Source organism: Pan troglodytes, chromosome 6 (assembly GCF_028858775.2).
Source record: "Pan troglodytes isolate AG18354 chromosome 6, NHGRI_mPanTro3-v2.0_pri, whole genome shotgun sequence".
NCBI lineage: Eukaryota > Metazoa > Chordata > Mammalia > Primates > Hominidae > Pan > Pan troglodytes.
In genome coordinates this window covers 13,436,485-13,461,898 of record NC_072404.2, presented here as the reverse complement: position 1 = coordinate 13,461,898, position 25,414 = coordinate 13,436,485, and the positions used below count along the sequence as shown (strand labels likewise).

The 25,414-nt window shown below is 37.4% G+C and overlaps 1 protein-coding gene across 4 annotated transcripts in view; it reads right to left on the bottom strand.

Moving 5' to 3' along the window:
- MIOS (meiosis regulator for oocyte development) overlaps positions 1-23,449 on the bottom strand; it is a 40,666-nt gene extending 17,217 nt beyond the window's left edge. The window contains exons 1-8 of one of the 4 annotated variants that reach the window (XM_009452638.5): positions 23,159-23,449; positions 22,107-22,204; positions 16,460-17,793; positions 16,033-16,131; positions 6,865-7,119; positions 4,424-4,593; positions 1,680-1,745; positions 677-835 (exon numbers count right to left, since the gene is read on the bottom strand). In XM_009452638.5, the coding sequence (XP_009450913.1) occupies positions 677-835; positions 1,680-1,745; positions 4,424-4,593; positions 6,865-7,119; positions 16,033-16,131; positions 16,460-17,753 (2,043 nt within the window). In that variant the 5' untranslated portion in view covers positions 17,754-17,793; positions 22,107-22,204; positions 23,159-23,449. Of the gene's footprint in view, positions 1-676; positions 836-1,679; positions 1,746-4,423; positions 4,594-6,864; positions 7,120-16,032; positions 16,132-16,459; positions 17,794-22,106; positions 22,205-22,746 lie in introns of all 4 variants that reach the window. The other 3 variants (XM_009452639.5, XM_009452640.5, XM_009452641.5) reach the window with 3 other exon arrangements.
- Positions 23,450-25,414: the final 1,965 nt, after the last annotated feature.

Genomic DNA, 25,414 nt, shown 5'->3' with positions numbered 1-25,414 from the left:
GGGCATTTTCCTGTGTTCACCCAGTACACAGTATGCCACCATATTGTGATATGAGGATGAGGGCAGGAAAGAGGAGGGTACCGACACCATGTAACGATAAGATCAACTGGAGGGTTACAGGAAATCTCAGAATACTCTAAATTTTACCATTATTTCCAGCAAAAGTAAAGTAGACAGCAATCTATGCCTGGAATCTGTTTTTAATCACTGGACAGTAAAAATTGAGAAAATATAGATAAATTGGTTACCCCAAATACCCCCATTGATAATAAAAAGAGAAAATGAAAGCTGAGAGCTGTGGTATAACTAGACTTCAGCACTTCAAGTAAGACTACAGTTGAGATCAGGAAAAGCCAATCTTTCTTGTAGAAGAAGCAGTTATGTCAACAATTGGAGAAACTGAAGAGAGTTTCTCTATTCCATTTGAGCTTTACATAAATTCCGATGCAGTCAAGACTGGCCCTTCCCAGACTGAAAGGAAAAACTGGATAACTCAATGAAGAGGCTTAGGGACAGGAAGATAAGGCACAAGTCTTCAGCAGATCAACTGATTAGGTTAAAACTAAATGCCTTCTAAAGATCCTAAGCAAGCAAAAGTGCATATTTACTTTCAACTGAGGAAAGAAAATATAGAATATTGTTACTTTTTTAAAAGCTGCTGTCAAACTGCACTGACCTGTAACATACAGTAACTTGCTGTTTGAACATCTCCAGTTCTATCAACATAACTCTCCATTAAGTCCACTCCATCTTTAGTAAGGCCTGTAAGCAAAATTCCTTCCAAATTTCCAGCCTCTTTCATTTCATTGGTCAACTTTTCGATGTATCTATTTAACTGGAAAATTTAAAGTGATTTTTCTAAAGCAATCTGTTTCACTATGTATTTTGTACTTCAAAACTACTACATTTTGAACAATTTCATTCCTAATGGAAAACATTTTAAAACAAAAGACTTTACTAAAATATAAATATGTAACTAAGAAGTCTGCATCTATTACAAATTTCAAAGCAATATCCATAATCATTTAAAATATTTTAAAAAGGCATTTACTATGTTGATAATTAATCCATAAAATAACTACAGATGGTTTATTATTTTAAAGAGAATTGTCCTCATTATTCTGCGAAGTTTTTGCTGTCTATCATAGTAGTATGTAACAGAATCACAAAATCTGGAGTTGGAAGGGAACTTTAAGATCATCAAGAATAACTTCCTTTAGGTCTTCCCTGACTTCAACCCACCCCAAACTCTTGCCAAGATTCCTCCATCTTTCCCCAGCATTTTTCATTATTATAGTACTTAGCATATAGTATTACTAGTTGTTTACATGCATTTCCCCCTCACTATATACACAGCATAGGCATTTAGCATTGTTTAATGTAGTAAAAATGAGGAACCCTTTCATAGCATCACTAAGAGGTGAGTTTAACATCTTTACCTACTAACTAATCTTACCCTCCAAAGAAGAAATATACTAAAATATTGTCAGTATTCTAAACAAATAAATTTAGTTATGGTAGACATTTTCAAAATATTTTTATCTAATACATTCTTACCATACTTTTTAGAAGAATTAGCTTATCAATCTCATACATATATAATTATAAAGACTAGTTTCTTACATAATTGTGACAGTACATATTAATTACTTCAAATGTGGAATTAAATCAGTTTTCACCTGAGTATCACTAAGGAATTTACAAGCAAATGCCACTCTGTCACGTACTGCAACTTTGTTTTCATACTGGAAAGAAGAGAAAAAGCAAGGAGTTACTTCTAGGCGCACTGGTTTTAAATTTTTGCAGAGACTGAATGTTTTATATACATAAAATGAATATGTTTATTTCCAAATTTATTAATAAGTTATATTTATCTTGCGGAGCCATTAATTGCCTGAGATGCCTTTCTTGATGTAACTCTCAGGAAATTCAGCAATAAGGTTTTGTCCTTGCAAAGTAAAAATTTACCTTTTAAACACTAGCCAAATTCAGTTTTTAAAAATCCAGGTCAGTCTTACATAACTCCAATATAAAACATAAGCAATGATGCACAGTATATCAAATTTAAGATGCCACATAATCTTTCCATCATACAAATTAATTTTAGAGAACTAAGGAAATCTTTCCTTGGCTACTAAGTTAATCAGTAAGTCTAAGAAATTTGTGAATTGGCTACACCAGTACACAACTTAGAAGAATACCAATATACGTTTCCAAGTACAAAGTGACAAGTTTTAAAACATAAACAGACACACTCTTGTGGCTAAAGTTGTTATATAGGTGGTTTGTGGCAAAGATTTCAGAGGCATTATAATAACTAAAATTTTTGTAAACTCGTCAATATCATGAAACACTTTTGAAATATATTTACTACAAATGTAGGAAGGTACAATTAATTTTGTAATTTGTAAAAATAATTTAAGAGTGGAAAAAAGATCCAATTTCCATTGAAGTCATCCTATGAAAATTTTACTTTTTTAACCGTAAGATCACTTCAGTTGATACCTATATCTTAGCATATTTTTTCTATGATAAAATATGGTTTTGCCCTAAAGAGAGAACATATTTCATATAACTAGATTTAACTCTTAGATTCAGTTGCATATGTTACAAAATTTTGATCTGGAAAGAGTTATAAACATTATTCTGTCCCATTTTACAACTCGGGAAAGTAATACTCAAAAAAATTAACTGAATGGCTATGGTAAATGGGGCAGAGCAAGGAGTCAGGCCTGTATTTTCTGACTTCCCAATTCAGTACTTTTCACATTACTATTAACATTTTTTAAATAGCAACATTAATTATAATTATTTATACATAAAGTATAACTAAATACATACATGAAACAGCTTGGAAATATGAACTTCGTACTCAAGATGACTGTTATCTAATAACTCAAATTTATGTAAAGCAAAACAAGGATACTGGGGCAGGGCATGGTGGCTCACATCTGTAATCCCAGCACTTTGGGAGGCCAAGGCAGGTGGATCATTCAAGATCAGGAGTTCGAGACCAGAATTGATATTTCTGGCCAACATGAGGAAACCCTGTCTCTACTAAAAATACAAAAATCCGGCATGGTGGCGCATGCCTGCAGTCTCAGCTACTTAGGAGGCTGAGGCACAAGAATCACTTAAACCCAGGAGGTGGAGGTTGCAGTGAGCTGCCATTGCACCACTGCACTCCAGTATGGGTACAGAGCAAGACACTGTCTCAAAAACAACAACAACAAAAAAAAAAAAAAAAAAAAAAAGGGAAAGAAAAGTACTTATTATGGGTCACTTAACTTAAAATGCAGAAATTTAATATTTAAACAATATACATCTTTATCAATTCAGAAATTAACAATCCACTTGTTTATCTAGTCTCTATCATTCTCTAACACTTCGTGAAAGTATTATTTTATCTCTCCAAGATACATTTAAAGTCTTCTGTTAAACAAAAAAGATTAATTACAGTTAAAAAATAAACAGTCTTAACATTATATGTATTAATTTGAATTGGTCAGAAAAAGTTCAATAGTAATTTATTAAAAGTAATAAAGTACATAAAGTGCAAAATACACATTTATTAAACATTTCATTAAGCTGCTCCAATAAAATACATATTTTTACAAATTCTTAGGGACTAATCCTTAAATCACTTATTCAAGAAATGTATAATTGATAAGAAATGGTACAGTAGCAAACACACAAATGAATTTCAGTGTAGAAAGTTCTTCCCATTGCTAGAAAGAAGCCAAGTAGTGCAAAGAAAGTTGTAGTACTACTATTGTTTAGCTTAAAACCCAATAGCTAAAACCGGTAAGCAAATCTCACTTCATTCTTTCCCCGTTTTGTGATAAAGAACCTATTTGATAGTGTTATGATCACAGGTGGTTAAAACAGAAGAGAAAAAGAATAACACAAAGACCAAATAAAAAGCTGAAATAGTCCACTGTAAGTACTGTTATCATTCCTAACAGGAACCACAAAGACTAACTGGGACAAGATGTATGGCCACCTCCACCATAACTGATCAATAATCGTGAGTTGTTTTATTTAACTAAACACACACACACACACACACACACACACGTGCATGTGTGCACAGTGTAAACAGCGAATATATTTTTATGTTTACACAGCTGTAGATTTCTACAGCTCAGTTCTTAAGCTAAAGGATAAAATCTTTATTCCTTCTATATCTGTAAATTATATTAAAACCATAAAAATCAAATCCAGTTTGGTATCAGTTAACTCTAGGACGGGAATCACACTCAAGAAGAGCTGCTCAAAAAAAAAGCCCAAGATGCCTTATTTTAAATAACATATGCATCAAAATATAATATTTTATGCAACAGACATTTGAAAATTTTAATAAAGTTAGATAAAAACTCCTATCTTAATTCAAAGGAAGAGCTTAAAAAACAAGTTAGCTTACCAAAACTCCATCATAAGATCCTGTTTCACTTGTCAGAAATGCAAACATGACACACAAATACGGGTTGTTTAGTTGTAATCGCAGTGTGCTACACATTTCTCTCCAAAGGGAGTTCTTCTCATCCGTATAACCCGATAAAGCCATTGCTACCACATTGAGATTCAGATCTCCTGCATATTAAAAACAGCCAGCTAATCAAAGTGATCAAAAGCTTAATATCTCTTCTACATTTCTTAAACCATAAATAGAAATCAGAGGGTGACTTTTACCCTCAGAAAAATGAGCTCAGAGAATAAGGGTTTTGGGCTGCTCTGTCTATGGAGTAGCCATTCTTTTATTCCTTTACTTTCTTAATAAAGTTGCACTTTACTCTTGAAAAAAAAAAGGGGGGGGGGTTTGGGTTTTGATTCAGACTGGAAAATTTGGCAAAGACAATAAGCAAAACATTTCTACCCTTATAAAACTCATGCCCATGTGTGCAAACTCTGTGCAGGGAAGCAGATCTTTTAATTTTCAAGTTCTCAATCCAGGCAGGGTCTTATATAAGTTATTCCTGTGTATGTTCCCATATATGTATGTTATTGCTTACTAAATGAAGAAAAGTGAAGTCATCCTACCAGAATCACTGTCAACTTTAACAAGTTTATTAATGTAAAGGTATTTCAAAAACACTTATAGTAAATATTGCATCTCAAGACTGCAATATTCAAAATCATTTTATTTTCCTATTCCTAAATATATAATGCAGATACTTATGTATATAAGTGTCAATGCAAAGTGCAGAAAGTAATATTTCAATACTTTAATTACAGTATTACACTTACAATTTTTCCAGGACAAAATGAACTATAAGAATTACCACAGAACTGCATTCAGACCCATTTGCAACAAAGCATTTGTTACCAATAGTCTTTTAAACATTTGTTCTTAGCAGTTTAGATGCATGCTGATAAGCTGCTAACTTTGCCTTCAGCAGTATGGCTGCCTAGTCTTCTAACCGAAGTTCAGCTTCAAAAGAAAAAACTGAATTTTCCTTTAACTTTCACTTTTAAGTATTTTCTACACTTATTATATAAGTTTTCTTAATCTATTTCTTGATTCTAATCTTTTTCTTTCTTTTCCAAATAAAGCAGTGTTTCCCACTTTATGTTCTTAACAGCTTTATATTCCTCATTTCTATAAACATTTTCCCAAGTTACTTTGTGCTTGCTTCCTTTGCCTAATACATTAGATTTAAGGTCTTTTAAAATAAAAATAAAAATAGCAAAGAAGTATCTTTGGATTTTGTATAGAACAATTTACTTCTAAATGGAAAAGAATGTTTGACTCAGAGAAGTCTTCTCTTCAGTCCTTAAAATCACTGGAAAGATACATTTTCCCTATTGTTAGTATGGGTGTTTAAATCGACCACCAAATTTCCCACGTACACAAGATAGGAAAGTATCACCCTTTCAAGTTATAGCAAAATTATAATTAGAAATGGCTTTAAATATCAATTCTTTTTTCCATCATCACCTATTTTCTATTGCACTCTTAAATGAGGGAGACTTTTGTTAGAGCAAAGGTGAAGGAAAAGATGCCAATCTGAGCAAAACATTAACTTTTTTAACTTTTAGACTACAAAAAAAATTACAGTGAATTTCATGTTTTTCTCTATGCTACAGCTAAACTATAATGGTTTCAAAATGGACCAGCAAGTAAGGATTCAGTATTCTGAATATTCAAAAATTATTTTTTAGGTGTACTAAAGACCAATAGCTATATATATTTTAGTTATTTCCAAGTGAAATATTCCTGATAAGAAAAAAACCCCTGAGGTTTTGTATCAGGATTTGTTTTTCTGAGGATCCTCTGGCAAAATGCCAGAGTGAAAAAACCTTATCTTATTTCTTTCTTTTTAAAAAATACTAAATGAAAACTGTATTTTAATCGCCAGACTCAAGAAGCATTTTTGAAGATCAAAGTATGTTTTTTATAAGAATTTGTATTAGCCTAAATAAAAGTGTCATTCAGAGTTTCTTAAAGGTCATACAATAACCACCCCAAAGAAAGTATAAACTAAAACACTCAAATATGGATCATAAAAATACTTGTAGGCTAAAGTAGTCCTAATCTTTAAGAAAATATATTTTTAAAAATGTTATGTGAACAATCTTTAAGAGAAAACATTGAAAATGGACACACTTGAGCACTCCTTATAATATTATACTAACATTTAAGATACATCTTTGTTTTTACAGCCCTAAACCAAGGCATAAGAGATGAGCTAAGTATTTACTGTTATAGATATACTGCTGTGTTAATTTTCTCCTCCAACAAAAATTAAATGAAAATTTTAAGTGATTAGATATTTGAAAATTATTAGCCTCTTTTCTTTAAAAGATTCTATGAACTGCTAACATCTTAGATTATAACTAATATCTTAGTTTATAACCTAATACCTTTTTCGGAAGATGCCCCTTCATTCAGGATTTGGATTGCTCGGCGAATATCCAAGTTGAACAATGCCACAGCAGCAGCTCTTTCCCATTCCCCTTCTTGTACAAGGGAGTTCAAAAATGGCCCCACGTCTACATCCGTTCCTTTCTTTATCCACCCACAAAGCTGTAAAGCTAAGATTCTCTCTTCATTTAAATTTTGAATATCACTTTGCTTATCCAACCCACTCCAATTATGTCTGCTGCTTTCCACCATTCCTAAAAACAGAAAACATTTTTATATTATTTCAAAATATATTTGGAAAATAAGTCAGTTTTACAGAGAACTATGTTGACACATTTAGAATATTTAACTTCTCGGCCATAATTTTATGATAGTGTAAATATGAAATATGCCACAAATACAACATATTTTGCATGTTTTTAACTATAGTAGCTCCTTGAGTTAGCAAAGAACTACTGAAATAAGAGCAAATGCTCAGATGGACTAAACTGAGTTACTGCCTGGCCACCTAATCTAAAATAGATATACCTGTTATTATCTAACTCACCACCCACTGTTTCCTCTATTTCCTTTAGCACTTAATATGTGCTCCCATTTATTAATTTATTTTTCAGTCTTATCTCTTCTCCCAGTAGCGCATAAGCTCCAAAAGGGCAGGTGTCTTGTCTGTTTTATTCACAAGGTATCCCTACTGTCTGAAATCCAGTAGAAGTGATCTTGCTTTCTTCCTTCTCTCTCTGTACATTAAAAAACAAGATTACAGACTTCAAAGTACTTTGAAAGTTTAAGGTGAGTAATAATTTTAAAATATAATGGGACTAACTTGAGGGCTATTTTTCCCCTTACTAAATCAGAAAACTTCATTTCTCATTCTTTTTTCAGAACAAACCCTTGCCTTCACGTAGCATTATTTATACTGCAATCAAGGCAGTTGATCCTAATGACATGGTAATTTCACTTAGGATGATACTTAGTGCCAAATAAAGTCAAAACGAATAAAGATGACACTTAAGAACTATAATAACAAATTCTTAAATGTTCTAGAAAGTTTTACCACCAAAATTGTCATTATATAATTATGTTTTTTAACAAAAAGGATTTTCAGAATAAATTAAATTATGAATTAGGCAACATGAATGTCCAACATTACCAACTTTTTATTTTTTGTAGTAATTTACCTTTGTAATTTACAGTAATTATATATTTATATATTTACATACAATACTGCAATTATACATTTGTAAATAACTAGATCAACAGCAGATAGTTTCTAGAATTCCTCATTCAACCTGTTGGTTGTAGGCAGAACTGTTAAAAACGGCTGCATTCCTGTCCTGGCCCGCCCTCCCGCCCCGCCAACCACACTCTTGTGTAAACCCCTCCCCTTGCGTACAGGTAGAATCTGTAACTTGTCTCGAGATAACAGAATACAGCAGAGGTGAAAGCATTTTGCAGATATAATTAAGGCCCTTACTCAGTTCACCGAGTGAATCAAGGGAAGATTATCCTGTGTGGGCCTGACCTAGTTAAGTAAGTCCTTTGAAAGACAGTCTCGAGGTAAGAGAGAAGCAGCAGCAGACAGATCTCCTGCCGATGATCTTGAAGATGTAAAAGCTGCTGTGCTCTGAGAGGGTCTGTGAGAAGGCCACGTGGCAAGGAACTGTGAATAGCCTCTAAGGAGCTGAGAGCAACCTCTGGCCATTAGCCCACAAGAAAATGGCTACCTCAGTCCTACAGTTTCAAGGAACTGAATTCTGCCAACAACTCCATGAACTTGGAAGAGCACTCCGACCTCTAGAAGCTGATAGCTTCTGGTTAGCCTTTTTGAGACTCTCAACATAGGACCCAGCTAAGGTGTGCCCAGACTCCTGACCCATGGAAATGACGAGATAGTAAATGAATGAAAATACACTACCAAAGTTAATTTAGCTATAGTCATTCTGGTCAAGGAATTAAAGGCATAAACAAACACAAGCAAAAATAAGAAAAATTAAAAACTTGTCATTTGCAAGTTAAATTACATATATAAAATTTTTCTTTTCTTTTTTTGAGATGGAGTCTTGCTCTGTCACCCAGGCTGGAGTGCAATGGCACACGATCTCAGCTCACTGCAACCTCCGCCTCCCAGGTTCAAGCGATTCTCCTGCCTCAACAGGTGCACACCACCACACCCGGCTAATTTTTGTATTTTTAGTAGAGACCAGGTTTCACCATGTTGGCCAGGCTGGTCTCGAAGTCCCGACCTCAGGTGATCCACCCACCTCAGCCTCCCAAAGTGCTGGGATTACAGGCATGAGCCACCGTGCCCGGCCTATTTTTACTCTTTTCAAGTATTCAGACTAAATGATTTTTAAGAAAAATTTTAGGCCAGGCACCGTGGCTCATGCCTGTAATCCCAGCACTTTGGGAGGATGAGGCGGGCGGATCACCTGAGGTCGGGAGTTCGAGAACAGCCCGGCCAACATGGCGAAACCCGGTCTCTACTAAAAATACAAAAATTAGCTGGGTGTGGTGGTGTGCACCTGTAGTCCCAGCTTCTCGGGAGGCTGAGGCAGGAGAATCGCTTAAACCTGGGAGGCGGAGGTTGCAGTGAGCCGAGATCGCACCAGCCTGGGTGACAGAGTGAGATTCTGTCTCTTTAAAAAAAAAAAAAAAAAAAAAGGTAAAATAGTACATAGTCAAAGGTCTAAACTCTCTTTTATACCTAATTCATACTTTTAAAAACCTTGTGTGATTATCTGATTTTAGGCTGTGGCAAGTCTAAAATATTATGCATGTTAGTACATATTTTAAATTATATCCGATTGCTTTATGAAAAAGTTTCAAGATGTGTTATTTGTAAAATTTTGGAAATACAAAAAATAGTTAAATAATTCCACTTGAAGTTACTTATTTTTAACCTGACTATTGGAAACTATTGCCAATTCAGGTCAAGGAGTTAAGAGGAAACTTCCAAAAAGTTTTCTTACTTTAACAGCACTTCCTACCCACTAAAAAGAAGCAGCATGCTACTTTATTTGCAACCATGAGGGGAGTCAGCCCAAAGACAGAATCACTTTTAGCTTATCAAAGTGGATTTTTAAGGACTATAATGTGAAAACTTTTAACGATTAATGATAAAAGTTAATAAAACACTTATTAAAAAAATTAAAACATTCATTCTGAATAACAAATTTAAATTGTCAGGGCAGAATGCAGTCATTTAATTTCAGGTAGAGGCTGAGATGTATTATAAGGTGTGTATTTTCATATCTCTCCTATAAATTTTGGATTTAAAGCTGGTATTTAGTGATAATACAATTTTAAAACAGGTGAGCAAAAATCAGCAATTTATTTTTCAAATGGTTCCTTACAGCTTAATAATATAATAATATTCTAATTTCTTAAAGAGTTTTTATTTTATAGAAATCATGTCATGGAACAGAATAGAGAACAATCCAGTCATGAGTTGATTAACAGTAGGGATACCTTCTGAGAAATGTGTCATTAGGCAATTTCGTTGTTGTATGAACATCACAGTGTACTTACACAAACCTAGATGGCATAGCCCACTACACACCTTGGCTACATGGGCCTGTTGCTCCTAGGCTATAAAGCAAGCTTGTCTAACCCACAGCCCAGGACAGCTCTGAATGCGGCCCAACACAAATTTGTAAACTTTCTTAAAACATTATGAGATTTTGGGGGGATTTTTTAAGATCTTTTTTATTTTTTAGCTCATCAGCTATTCTTAGTGTATTTTATGTGTGGCCCAAGACAATTCTTCCATTGTGGCCCAGGGAAGACAAGATTGGACACCTCTGCTTTATAGCAAGTTACTGTACTGAATACTGCAGGCAACTCTAACACAATGGTAAGTATTTGAGTACCTAAACACAGAAAAGGTAAAGTTAAAATACAGTATTAAATCTTATGGGGCCACCATTACATATGCAGTCAATTGTTAACAGAAACATCATTATGCAGTAGATGACTGAAAATGAATTCAAAGAGGTCACTGCTAGGAGGTGGAAATATTAATATGTCCTGCATGTTAAGAACATGGTTATTGTATCACATATTTTTTCTGCTTAGAGATCTTTTTATTGATAACTATGCTACAGTTGATTATCAGAATTATCAAATAAGCAATATGACGTCAGCATGGGTTTTAACTTATGAGTTTAACATACATATAAATTTTTAATATATCTCTGAAAACGAAGTAAAATATATTTATGCATGTTATATAACACTAAAGTAACAAAATTTTATCTCCTTAATTTGAGACTGTCCTATACATAAATAACAGAAAACGTTTTACTGATGGCTGCAAGGAAAACAAGTTTATTTAAACATTAAAAATCAGGATTTAGGCCAGGCACGATGGCTCATGCCTGTAATCCCAGCACTTTGGGAGTCCGAGGCAGGCAGATCACTTGAGGTCAGGAGTTGGAGACCAGCCTGGCCAATGTGGCAAAGCCCTGTCTCTACAAAAAATACAAAAATTAGCCAGGTGTAATGGCATGCGCCTGTAATCCCAGCTACTCAGGAGGCTGAGGCACGAAAATCACTTGAACCCAGGAGGTGGAAGTTGCAGTGAACCAAGATTGTGTCAACTGCACTCCAGCCTGGGTGACAGAGAGAGAGACTCTGTCTCCAAAAAAAAAAAAAAAATTAGGATTTAAACATTTCTTTCAAATCAGCAATCAGATACTACGCTCTTTGTAGCTACTAATTTGTTTCATTTTAATATCTATGTAGTAACTAAGCAATACAATTATCCAGTTTATAAGAAATCCTAGCTATTTTGCCCCTTGAAGTCATTTTGCACAGACAAATTCTCAGTTCTCTAGATTAGATTTTACCTTTTTGTTTGTTTGTTTAAAAAAAAAAAAAGAGAGACAGGGTCTCTATGTAACCCAGGCTGGTTTCAAACTCCTGGGCCCAAGCGATCCTCCTACCTCAACCTCCTGAATAGCCGGAACTGTAGAGTTTACTCCTTAAGCATGAAAAATATTATTTTCATGATGGATTAAAGCAGGCCAATATTTTTTATACAACTTTCTGCCATCTTAAAAGGAAGGAATTATACCTACTAATAACACTGTGAACTTGCTATACAGGTCTGTAGAAGAGATGCCCTCAGAGCATGCATTCTTCTCATCCTGGTTGATCTAAGCACTTAGCCCATTCAATAAACTAACCTCTCAGTTCCTTTGCTTCCTTATCTCCAGTGGTCTACACCTCCAAGACTTTAGCTACTCCTTTCACAGCCACACTTGAAACTGTCCTCCTCCAAAAGACCTACTTTCTAACCACAACCACGTAGCCTTCCAAAAATCTCACTTCCTTATATTTTTCACAACCTCGCAGTGTCTTCACCACTATTATTTTTACTTATCAGTCTTATCCTGTCTTCATTTTCATCTCTATCCAAATACGATCCCAAGGGTCAAGTGAATCACTCTCTTGCCAATATATTTAATTATCTTGCCCTACTGTCCTTTATTCTGCCTTCAGGTAAAATAATGTTACCCAGTAATCCTCCCATATTTCTCAAGACAGCTCTCTCTCCTCTTCTCCATATCCTCTTCCTACAACCTCCCTGCTCCTTCTCAACAGGAGCCATAAAATGGGAAATCCCTCAGCCTCTGGTTATTGAAACTTAAACATCCTGCATACAGCATCCTTTTCCCCTTTCCTCTGGCAAATGTGGAGGTGTGCACCCTTGTATCTAAAGCTAAAGAAACCTGTGCTCTGGATCCCATTCCCTTCCATTTCTAGGAACTTCGCTTCACTCCCTTCTCTCTGCATCTTTAACCTCTTTCTATGGGCTTCCTTCAATTAGCATTTAAACATGCTTAAATTAATCCCATGTTGAAAACAGAAATAAAGCAACACAAAGCTCCCGGCTCCAGATTTGTCTCCTCCTACTGGGTATCTTTTTGTCCTCCTTTATATAGTCAAATTCCTTGAAAAAAGTATTTATAATTGATTACTTCATTTCCTCAACCCACTCTGAATTTCTAATATAACTGCAATTTACTATCCACACCGCCAGTGAAAGACCTTCTCCTAGTCCTAAATTCAGTGAGTCCTTTTTAGTTCTTATTTGGCTGGATCTGAAGCATGGAGCACTGGACAACTGACCTCTCTTCCACATGAATGTATATTAGGTTGGTACAAAAGTGATTGCGGTTTTTGTCATATAGCTCTTTCTCCTACATCTCTCAACAATCTGCCTCAGTCTCCTTTAAGCCATCTCTTTCTTACTCCAAACAATTCCATTTACTCTATCAAATATCATTTATTTCTGACATACATTATATTCCTCCCCTGGGCTTTGAACTGATATCCTATTGCCCAATGGACATCTCTACCTAAGCATCTTGATTTCAACTTGCTCCAAAATAAACCCAAATACTCTTCCTGCGTTATTCCTAATTAACATACTTAAAATTAACTAGTTTCCCAAACTAAATATATGTGTGCTACCTTTGACTTTTCCATCTTCTCCACCCCTTTATCTAATTAATCATTAAATTTTGTCCTATTCTCTAATGTATCCACATTTCTCTAGCTCCTCTGCTACTAACCTTGTTAAGGATAGCATCACGTCTTGCCTCCTTGTAGCAGGCTTCTATCTGATATCCCCACTATCAATCTTGATCCTTTTAAAACACAAATCTGTCACAAATCCATCTGTTTCCCCGTCTTACAAGATGAATCTCCCTAAATTCTTAACATGATTTCTAAGTCTTTCTTGAGTTAGCCCATTGCTTACCTTTCTAGCCTCCATTCTTTCCTCACTTCCTCTCTCATGCTCTGTTTCAGCCATAATAATGTGCTATGCTCTCTACCCTCTGGGTCCACTGCACATGCTGCTCCATGTCTGGACCTTGTCTTTAACTGTACCTCCTCTGAGAAACCTCTAATCCCTGCAACCAGATTAGGAGTCCTTCCTGTAATTAACTGTCTGTTCTTCCCTATGTTATAACTGCCAGCTTACTTGTCTATATTCTAAACTAGAATATAAACTCCTCAAGAGCAGGGATGACATTGATCCTGCTCAATCTCCATGAGGGAAGAGATTTATGTATCTTCTTGAGAGTTATGTCTCTAGTTCCTAGGATAACTCCTGGGATATAGCATGCATGTAATAAATACTTGCTGAATGAATGAGCTTACTTCATATTGCAGTTGTAAAAATTAAAGTAACATGGGAAAAGCAACTAATTCATAGCAAGCACTTATATATATACTATTTGTTACCAAAATTAAAATTTAGCTGTATGCTCTAATAAACTTGTGTATTAGGTTACTGTGGACAAGATGGCTCAATGTGTTGACTTACCATGTGTTGATTATTAGAGATACAAGTAGAGGAAAAGGTATGGCCAAATAAAACAGAAGACTGAAATCTAAGAGTGGCATACTTGACAGTATTTCTCTACTTTTCACCTTTGGGTAGTAGAAACAAAAATATCTATACCAAACAAAACAAAAAGCTGAAAACCTAGCAATGAGAGAATGATGAATGAGGAAATCTTTCCAACAGTAGTGTTTCTTTAGTGTGGGTAGAGACTATTTTGACACAGGGGTGGGATACTCAGTTTGTCTCTAGTGCACCAGAAACATAAACATATTACATTTTCCCCTTTTGCTTTTCCTCAGATGCTGGCTTTTCCTTAAAATATATCAAAATACAAAAAACACAATAACCAACCTCTAAATAATTGAGTGCAGTGTGGCCTGATCTACTATATAGCTAAAACACTATAAATTCTATCAACTTGGTGTTTAATTCTTTGTAGCAATAGGCAATGGCTCTAAAATCATGAACCATGGTACCAGGTTCATTTGTGGGAGTAAAACAGTATGTGTGCCCTTTTACCTATGTTAATAAAAACAGCAGCTTCTAACTAAACTTATTCATTTTACTATTTATAATAAAGGTTACTTTTTTTGGTGGAGGGCTAATACAAAAACAATAAAATCAAACTGATCAGTAAGTAGTCTACTGCATCTTTCAGTAAAGTGAACCAAAGTAATTTGAAAGACCTTAAAAAACACTATAATGTAACAGTTTAATTAAAACACTTAACCTACTCTAAAATATTTTATTATTTTGTATTTTGTTTGTATGGTATTGATACAAGCTCTGTAAAAAATCAAATCGGATTTACTACTTCTATTACTGCTCTTTGACTAAATAATGTTAACTACTTTTCTAACAGCTTGACTTGGGCCCAAATTTGACTTACCAAAAGCTAGAGAACGAATCCTAGATCACAGAGATACAGGGTGAGCATCCCAAATCTGAAAACTGCAATCCAAAAGGCTTCAAAATCTGAAACTTTCTAAGTGCTGAGATGATATTCAAAGGAAATGCTCATCGGAGCATTTTGGATTTCAGAATAGGGATGGTCAATCTCTAAGTATATAACGCAAATATTTCAAAATCTGAAAATATCTGAAACATTTTTGGTCCCAAGCCATTTTGGATAAGGTATACTCAACCTGCAATTCTAATATAACCCATTATTCAATTCCAGTAAAAGAATAGGAACAACTGTTTAAAGCAGTCAGAAAAAAAAAGTTTGGTTTTTGTCACTTTTATTCTTTAATAGTTTACCATACCAATTTTCAATCCTACATTAACTCACGTTAATTAATTCATTCACTAATTAACCAAGGACTATATCGGGTATAATTCCTCCAGGTTAGGCCATATTTCATATCATACTCCTTGCTGTTAGATGGCTCAATGAAAGTATTTGAGGAGCAAAATAAAAAGGGATCTCCTTCAATTAGAGATCTTTTTAGTTTTTAAGAAGCAAAATGTTGCGATAAAACCTGAACTAACAATCAGTAATCTACAAATTGTCTAGTGTAAAACCTCTCAAAGTGGGTTTTCAAAAAAATAACATTGAATAAACATGTGAATAGATTTAAGAAGATCAACATCACTTCAGAGAATTAAGACTCCCTGCAAAAAGGGTTTTGGATATAAATACAAGTATGCATTTAACTCAACAATACACTGAAATATCCAATCAGAAAACAAAAAAAAATTATGTACATGATCCTGAAATAACTAGATAATTTCTGCCAAATGACAGGGGGCAAAATAAAAGTACAAAAGTTATAAACATATTGGAGAAAATGAAATAGAATTTTCTTACCCAATGATGACTTTACAATTGATTTAATTCCTGCATAAACCAATGATCCTTTGTTGCCTGGAGATTTCTGATCCATATCTTCTGTGTATTGCTTCATAAGTATTTAAATGCATAGGAAATACTAGTGATGCATGACAATATATTTCAAAGCTAAATTTATTTTGATTTGGAGCCAATTCATAATAAGTATCAGTGTAAATAAGGTGGTTCGACTCTATTGCAGAGATACACTTTTCTTCCTCCTACACAATCTACAAAGCAGTATTTCAAGTTCGAAAGTTTAGAACAATTTTACTTTATAATGTTAGTATTATGTAACTTCTATTTGTATATAAAACATTGAGCATATTTACAGACTGACCTTTTGGCAAACTTCAAGAACATTTCTACCTGATTCACCTCACAAAATTCACAATGAAAAGGATATAGTGCAGAGTATACCAGAGTGACTTGAGCTGTGGATCTTCATTTCCAGCTAAAATGTGGTTCCTCCACACCTGCTCTGTATCAAGTCCATACCTTGATAAAGCCCGAAGACGCATCTTCGTTGCTATATCTTTTTCTAAAGAATTATCATTTTCTTCTTCCGTACATTCATATAAATGACGACCACAAGCCCACATTAAAGATGTAATTGGGCTCCAGGCAAGAGATATCCTTTCAAAAACAGTGAAGTCTGACATTGTTCGGTTGGGAGTTACAACTATCATTCGATTTTGACTTGTTGGATGCCATGCAAAGGAAGCAATGTAATTGTCACAAGGTTGCACACTTCTTTCAATTATTGTGGGTTCAGTTTCATCCCCAATGGGAGTGGGTGTATGCTGCATATCATACAATCTAATAATATTACTATCCCTTGTTAAAGTGGCAAGTAGACCAGTCCTAGTGGGACACCATGCTACTTTTGTTAAGGGTTTTGGTTGCTCAGTCAATGTCAAAACTGGCTTCTCAAATTTTCTAAGATCCCATATTGCAACCTGACCTTCATAGAAGGAAGCAACACGATCGTGGAAATATGGGTCTACCGTCACACCCTGAACAGCTTTTGTATTTACGAACATCTTTTGGCTTGTATTCCGAAGATCAAATATAGCTAGGTTACGATGCATACCAGCAAGGAGAAGTTTCTGGTCTCGTGGAAGCCAACAAAGAGAAAGACAAGCATCATTCTGTCCTAACTCATAAAGTGGTTTTGTTACTAACAATGTTGTTTCAGTTTCACCTGCTGAAAGTTTCACTTTTTCCATGGGAACTATATCAGGAGTATATTTGCTGCAGATATCCCATATCAGCACTGAAAAGTCAGCTCTGTGCTTATCTAAACCAGCAGCTAGCCAGTTACTATCCAGTGGATTCCAGGCAAGGGTATTACATTGTCGTGCATGTTTTGGAACAAACTCTTTTCCTATCAAATCTTTGAACTTTGAGTTATGATCTTGACCAAGGCTTGTAAGTACAACTCGACCATTTGCTTGTCCAACTGCCAGCAGACATTCAGGATCATAATTAAGATACCAGGCAACACATTTCATATAGGGTGTATCTGAATTTATTGACAGTAATGTAGCTGCAGAGTCTTCAGATAAACGTAAAGATCCAGCTTTGAGTTCTGAATTCACAGTAGATTCCACATGATAAAGACTTAGTTCTGAGTCACACACAACAAATCTATCAACATGGTGTGGTGCCCATAAAATATCAGGTTTGGTACCGCTCATGTTTACTGATGTGATCAAAGGGTCCACTCAGGTCCATTCACTGAAAATGTTTAAAAATAAAAAGTTTTAAAATATCAACAAAATATAATTCTTATGTTGAATAAACTATTCAGAAAGTCAGAAAATTCTCTATTCAAGAACCCTCTTTTTCAATATATTTGTATTTCTTCTCTCTATCTGCTATGAATTCAAGAAAATATTTATTGAAAAAAAAGGAGAAAGAACAACCACTTCCAATAAAATGAGCTGGTAGGAATCTGAGAATCCCATCCTGGCTACATTTCCCATGATCAATTATCTTAATTGCACCGTTACTAGTACCTTCAGCTTAACTTCAGAGTTATAACGACTTCAGTGTGGTAAGCAAATTAATAAGTATTATCCCTTTGAAGGGGGGAAAACTTATGAATCATATTCCTAAGCAATAGTTTAAAGCAGCACTGCCCAATAAAACTTTCTGCAATGACAGAAATGTTTCATGTTCATGCTGTCCAATATGGTAGCCACTAGCCACATGTAGCTACTGAGCACTAGAAATGTGACTAATTCAAATTTTAAACCTTAATTTTAACAAATTTTAATATAAATAACCATATGTGGTCATCGTAATGAACAATGGAGATTTAAAGTACAATGTCATACTAAGACAGCGGTTTCTTCAACTTTAGTAATAAGCATCAGCCTTGTATGGCAGAATAAACACTGGAATGTACTGAACGAACCTGAGTTCTAGTCCTAGCTCTGCCGTATATTAGTTATATGCCTCAGAAAAGTCATTGTGTGTGGGGAACCCCTTTGTTTTCTCATCTACACAATGTAGGAGCTGGTTTAGATTAGTATTTCCCAAACTTCAGTCATGTAACACCTATGCCATTAATATTTTTCTTTAAACTGACTCATTTTTAAAATCTGAAAATTGACTTTAATCTCTTCATAAGGTCCATGAATCATGGTATGCTATGCTAAATATATTTTTAACCCACACTGAAATATATAACTATTAAAAAGGCTTGATTGTGTTTTATCTACAAAGCATCCTGTTTATGACCAGTGGTACACACATACCACACTCTGAGAAAGTGGATTAAGTGATCATTAGAGGCTCTTTCAGTTTTCGCTTCTACAAACTTTGAATAAGTGTTAAAGTAGAATTTTTGAAAAAAAATAAATATTCTAGCAGTAGAAGCACACGAACTAAATATAGCTATAGTTAAAAATGGTGTTTCAATAATTAAGGTTGCCTACAAAAATTTAAATGCCTGTTTCTAACTGAGGCTGGCAAAAGGTAATAGATTCAAAAAGAATGAACATACTTAAAATCTTCATTGCAATTGGCATCTGTACAACTCTGTTGTCAGTTCTCATAAGGTAAAGCTATGGTTCGCTTACCTCTCTATCCTTAGTGCCATATATAGAGCCTGGCATAGACTCCTAATAAAGATACACTAAATAGTTCAACTCAAACATAATTGCTTTTCTTTTTGATCTTGCAAAAGTTGCAGTTGGGAATCACCAGTCTAAAACTTCAGAGACTCACATAATTTAGACCAGGGGTCCCCATCTCCCAGGGCTGCAGACCAGTTCTGCTCCCTGGCCTGTTAGGAACCAGGCCACACAGCAGGAGGTGAGCAGCAGGCAAGGGAGCTAAGCGTCATCTGTTATTTACAGCCACTCGTCTCACACACTGCTGCCTGAGCTCCGCCTCCTGTCAGATCAATAGCAGCATTAGTTTCTCACAGGAGTGCAAACCCTATTGTGAACTGCGCAAGAGAGGGATCTAGGTTGTGCATTCCTTGTGAGAATCTAATGCCTGATGATCTGTCACTGTCTCCTGTCACTCCCATATGGGACCATCTAGTTGCAGGAAAACAAGCTCAGGGCTCCCACTGATTCTACATTACAGTGAGTTGTATAATTATTTCATTGTATAGTACAATGTAAATAGAAATAAAGTGCACAATAAATGTAATGCGCTTGAATCATCCTGAAACCACACCCCCACCCCTCATCCGTGAGAAAATTGTCTTCCATGAAACCGGTCCCTGGTGCCAAAAAGGTTGGGGACCACTGATTTAGGAATTCTTATACTGGTTTTATTTCCTTCTTTAGCATTTCTCAAGCCCAAGATCAATCATTTCAATATTCTTACTAGCACCCTCAATGTCTTCATTTCCTTGCCACTTTGGGTTTGCCTTTCCCCAGTCCTAGATCAACCCAATTATTTATCAACTTGTCTCCTCACTCAGGCTTCCAAGTGCTACCACACAGAGGATAGTCTCAAGCCTCTGAAAACTGATTTCAGTAAATTAAGGTATACAACATATCTGGTGTGTGGTGCTGGAGGCTTTTCTTTTATTCATCTTTCCCCTGGTCCTTCAGAAATTTTGCTTTATAGAATACCAGAGTAAAAATCTTTCTACAACACAACCTTGACCAGGCTATCCTTCCTTGCTTAAAACCCTCTAATGGTCTCCAGCTGCTCTTAGTATAACCTACAAAACCCTAAATGCTTTTGGTCTCTGCCTACTGCACCAGCCTTGTGGCACAACATTCTTGCTGTCCTTTTACACTGTCCTTTCCACTTCCTGGAGTATACCCCCTCCCTCATCACCATACCTTTGCAAATGATGTTTCCTCTGCTTAGAGCACAGTTCCCTGTCTTCTGGGCCAAGTTAATACCTGCTCAACCTTGACGTCAACCACCCTCCATCCCCTCCCTAGTCGAGGTCTGGTTACTCAGACATACGCTGTCATTAAACAGTATTCTTTCCCTTTAATCATCCATCTCTGTCTCTTCTACTGGATTATACACTCCATGAGAGCAGGTGAAGTATTTTTTGTGTTCCATTGTACCTCTAGTCCCCAGTACAGTGCTAGGCACTTAGTAGGAAGTTAATAAACATTTGTTAAATAAATGCATGTGCTGAATGATCCCTCTGACACTTCTCACAACTGCTATCTCCAAGTTTTACCTATTTCCTCATGCTTCCACTTCTACCCTCCCTAGGAGAGGTTGGCTCCAGCCAAGATTTAAATGTCTGCTATTATACTTTCATTTATTCTGTGACTATTCATTGGGCACCTTCTATGTTCTAGGCATGGTTATGAAGCTGGGAACACAGCAGCAAACATGAGCCGATGAAGTCTCTGGTCTTAAAAAAACCTGCACTGTAGTGATAAAATTAAGCCCAACCTTAAAAAGAGTTTCAAAATTTAAGAATGAGGAGGAAGAGGGGCACCTCATGTAACAGGAAGCAGCTACGACAGCAAAGAGGAACAGATACTGCCAAATAAGGGTTCATACTCATACCCCCACAAACAAAGGAAATCTCTTAATTGGAGACATCATGAGATCTGGGCCATTTTCCCATCTCATTGAAAAATCAATGTTTAAATAAACACACTTTTTATCTAGGCTTTCATTCCACAACCCTACTCTTTATACCAATGGTCTATGGTAAGCAATCTTGATGCCACAAAGAAAAATCCATCTTACAAAACATAAAATACGAGTTTTAGCGTAAAATTTAAAACTTTGATTTACATGACTCTCAACGGAGAATATCAGCATTTCTTCCAATGTTATGCACCTAAAATACTTATATTGCCATCCACAAAATCTGATGACAGTAATTCATACAGAATCAAAACTTGAGAGAAAAAGACTAGCTAAATCTTCTAATTTCACAAAGGAGTAAAGTGAAGACCAGATGTTTGGGTGCTTATGCAAGGTCTCTCAACTTCCATCCTAGATTACTGCAAAGAAAAGGATCAGCTACACAATATGCAGGGCGTGGTGCAAAATAAAAATGCAGGGCCCCTCATTTAAAAATTATTTACAATGTCAAGATAGTGATAGCAGACTGGCCATTAAACTAAGTGCTAGCCATTCTAAATGCTGGGCTCTGTGCTACTGCACAGGTTGCACATCATAAGAGTAGCCCTGTATAGAGAGGTGCATCTATGTCCACCCTTTTAAGAACTGTATTTTTTTCACCATCTAATATACAGGATAAACAGTTCCTTGCTCATGAACATACATCACCAAGAATCTGGTGTAAAGAAAACAATCTAGAGTCAGAAATCCTACAGCCACTCCCCAGCTCAGATCCTAACAAATCCTGTAATACTCCAAAACCATAAAACCGAGATAAAATCTATCCCATTTCCATCTCACAAAGCTGTGACAATCAACTGAAATAAGCTCTTCACATCACACAGATGTTAGTATTACTACCATTCCCTTAATCAGCCCTGAAAGTTAATGTTTTTTCCAAATGTTGGAGACATTAAAAAATTAGGTGTAGAAGGGGTGCGGTCTGCAATAATTACAGCTTGTATTTATATCCTCACCTTTCAAGTTTAACAAGTCTCACTTCCCATCAGTGATTTCTCAGCAAAGGAAAGCCATGCTGATTCTGTGTTCATTCACCAGAATATTTGTAACAGCACTGTCCAAAAGAAATACAGTGTGAGCCATATGATTTAAAAATTTCTAGTAGCCACATTTAAAAAGTAAAAATAGGTGGAATTAAATTTAAAAACACATTTTATTTAGCCAACATTATCAACAGCATTATCCTTTCAATATGTAATCAATGCAAAAATTATTGAGGATTTTTACGTTTTTTTGGCACCAACTCTGGGAAATCCGATGTGTATTTTACACTTACAGCACATCTCAATCCCATGTGGCTACTGGACAGTGAAGTCCAACACATTACAATACTACTAAGTGTACAAAGTATCCAACCACATGCTTTTTGATGTTGTCTTTTACTTTTCTTACGGTGGCAAATTACGAGAGCGGTTTCAAGAAATTTCCACCATCAGCATCTTCGAGGAGATGCACTGCACATATCCAAATTTCCCTTAAAATATACAAAAGGCCTGCAGTCATTTGCTAACCTATTCAGCAAAGTCCACAACATGTGTGAGGTTTCATTCATCCTCTTAATTTTCATTACTCATATGAGAAGAGAACAGAGCTCACCGGGAGACAGGCCGTTTAAGAAGTACAGTATTTAAGAGGGTACAACGGGAACAGGGCACGTTGCTATTCTAGGTAAAGCAGGAATCTGAGTCCGACTCTCCCGCTCCAGGCACCTGGCTGAGCCTCCCGGGAAAGGCTGGGACGCCGCTCCCCACAAGCCTGCCGCGGCGAAGGCTGTAGCGTGTTCCCTGCGCCCCGAGGAGGTCTCCGCAGGTCCCACGGCCGCCCGCAGCCCCCGGTGGCTCCCGCTGAGGCCCGGCCAGCCGGCCGGCCGCCCGGCGCGATTACCCTACAGCGCGGAACGCGCTCCCCGCCGAGACGCCCGGGCCTTTCAACCAGGCTATCTCCGGCCCCTCGCTGCGGCCACGGCGCTCCCGAAAGCCGAGACGCGGACCGGGTCGCGCTCACTGACCTGGGGTGGCAGCGCGGCCGCCGCACAGCCGCTTCCGGCCGGGACACCGCCCCTCCCGCCGCAGGAGCCCGGACGCGGGCAAGATGGCGGCCGCGGCGGTGCGGCCCGTGACCTGGACCACTGGGCTGGGACCCACGACCCCACCACCACGCCTGGAGGACGCGCAGCGGCGCCTCGGCCTTGGAAGGGGAGTTTCCCAGCGCGAGCCCCGCCCTTCCCCGCCCGGGAGGCGCCTCGGGGCGGGGTCACTGGCCGGGAGGCCCCGCCTTCCGCCCGAAAGCGCCGGTGCACCCCGCAGGCCCTGCCCGTGGGTCCACAGGCCGGATCCCCGGGTTCCTAGGCTGGGACTGCTTCTCAGAACCACTCTGTCGTTTTTAAGCAGGGTCACACACTCTAGCTCACTGGGTCCATTTTAATTTCTATTAAACATTTTTTTTTTTTTTGCAAATGATGTAGCAGGAGATCCAAGGTGTTTGGTTAATGATTTATTCACTCATTAGTCATTCCACAAACTTGTCTTGAGCACCTGTTATGTACCCAGCACTGTGCTGGAATGCTGAGGAGACAGGAGTGAAGGAAAAAGACATGGTTCCGGCAGGAAACAGGCAAGGAGAGCCTTGACTTGGTAGGGCTAACACAGCGCTACACAGGAGGGACGCCCGCTCGGTGTCGGGGGTCAGCAAAGCTTCCTTAAGGACCACTAGGTTGAGACAAGAAGGATGAGTATGGGATTAGCCAGGAAAGGGAAAAGGGCAGTGGGAACTGGAAGAGAAGAGCCTTCTAGGACTGGGAAAGAGCAAGTGCTGGGTCAGGAAAGAGGACATAGCAGTGAGGAGGCAGTAGGTATGGATGAATGAGCAGAGGAAGTGGGGAGAGATTAAGGTGCTTTCAGAAACGGGTTGGAAATCAGTTTAGTGAGTTTGGATGGCATTTACCTGAAGGCAATGTTAGAGTCATCGAAAGTTTTTAATCAGGCAAGTGGTATGATCAGTTTTTTGTTTTGTTTTGTTTTGTTTTGAGACGGAGTCTGGCTATATCGCCAGGCTGGAATGCAATGGCGCGATCTCTCCTCACTGCAACCTCCACCTCCCGGGTTCAAGCGATTCTCCTGCCTCAGCACCTCGAGTAGCTGGGACTACAGGCGCGCGCCACCACGCCCAGGTAATTTTTTGTATTTTTAGGAGAGATGGGGTTTCACCATGTTGGCGAGGGTGGTCTCATTTCTTGACCTCGTGATCCGCCCACCTCGGTCTCCCAAAGTGCTGGGATTACAGGCATGAGCCACTGTGCCCGGCCAGTATGATCAGTTTTTGCGCAGAGAGCTGGAGGGATAGAGTATCAGAATGAGGGATGATAGAAACGCAGGTTACCAGTGGCACGGAGAGTGGGCATGGAGAGAAGTGGGTGCCCTGGGGAATATTTAGAAGGTGAGATGAACAGAGCTTGGTGATTGACCAAGTGAATGACGGTGAAAGAGGATTCCAAGTTTTTTGTTCCCAAAACTGAGTGAATGGTGCTGCCTCAGGTGTCACGAGTCTGACCTCGAGGCAGTCTTCAGATGTCTGACAGTCTTTGCTTGTCTGTTCATGATTAAAAGTGGGTGGTCTTGGGCTTGTGGTGGTGATGGCTGTAAACAGCATAATGAGCTTAGTCCTGATGATCTTGGTGGCAGATGGTTTTGATAAGATGATGAGTTTGGGGAAAGTATTGCCATTCCAATCCTGCCATTAGAAGAATGTAGGCTGAAGAAAGTGCTGTATTACTGAGAGGAGACACGACAGTATTCATCACTTCAAACACTATCTTGCCAATCTTCTCAGTGGTTTTGACCCTGGCCTCAAACCCCCACACAAAACCTCAGATCAATACAAATCTCTTCCTTATCCACTCCTACTATACATAGTTGAGGACAACTTTTCAGCTTGCACTCAGGAGATGACACTGCCTCCTACTTCAGAAAAGAAAATTAAAACTATTAGCTAGAATTTGCACAACCTCCCACTGCTTCCTCCTTCCCTCCTCCAACATCTTGATTCACTACCATTCTTATCTTCTTTTAGGTGACAAAGAGTAAGAGGAGGAACCCCATGTATATCTCCTCTTCTGAGACCTTGCACCATCAATTACTTCACTTCCATGTATCTTTGCCTCTCCATTTCTACTGGTTCTTTACCTTCAACACATACTCAAGTTATTCCCATTTTCTCTTCAAAGGAGAGGATCATATTTGCTCTCTGTAATTCCACTTCCCCCTCT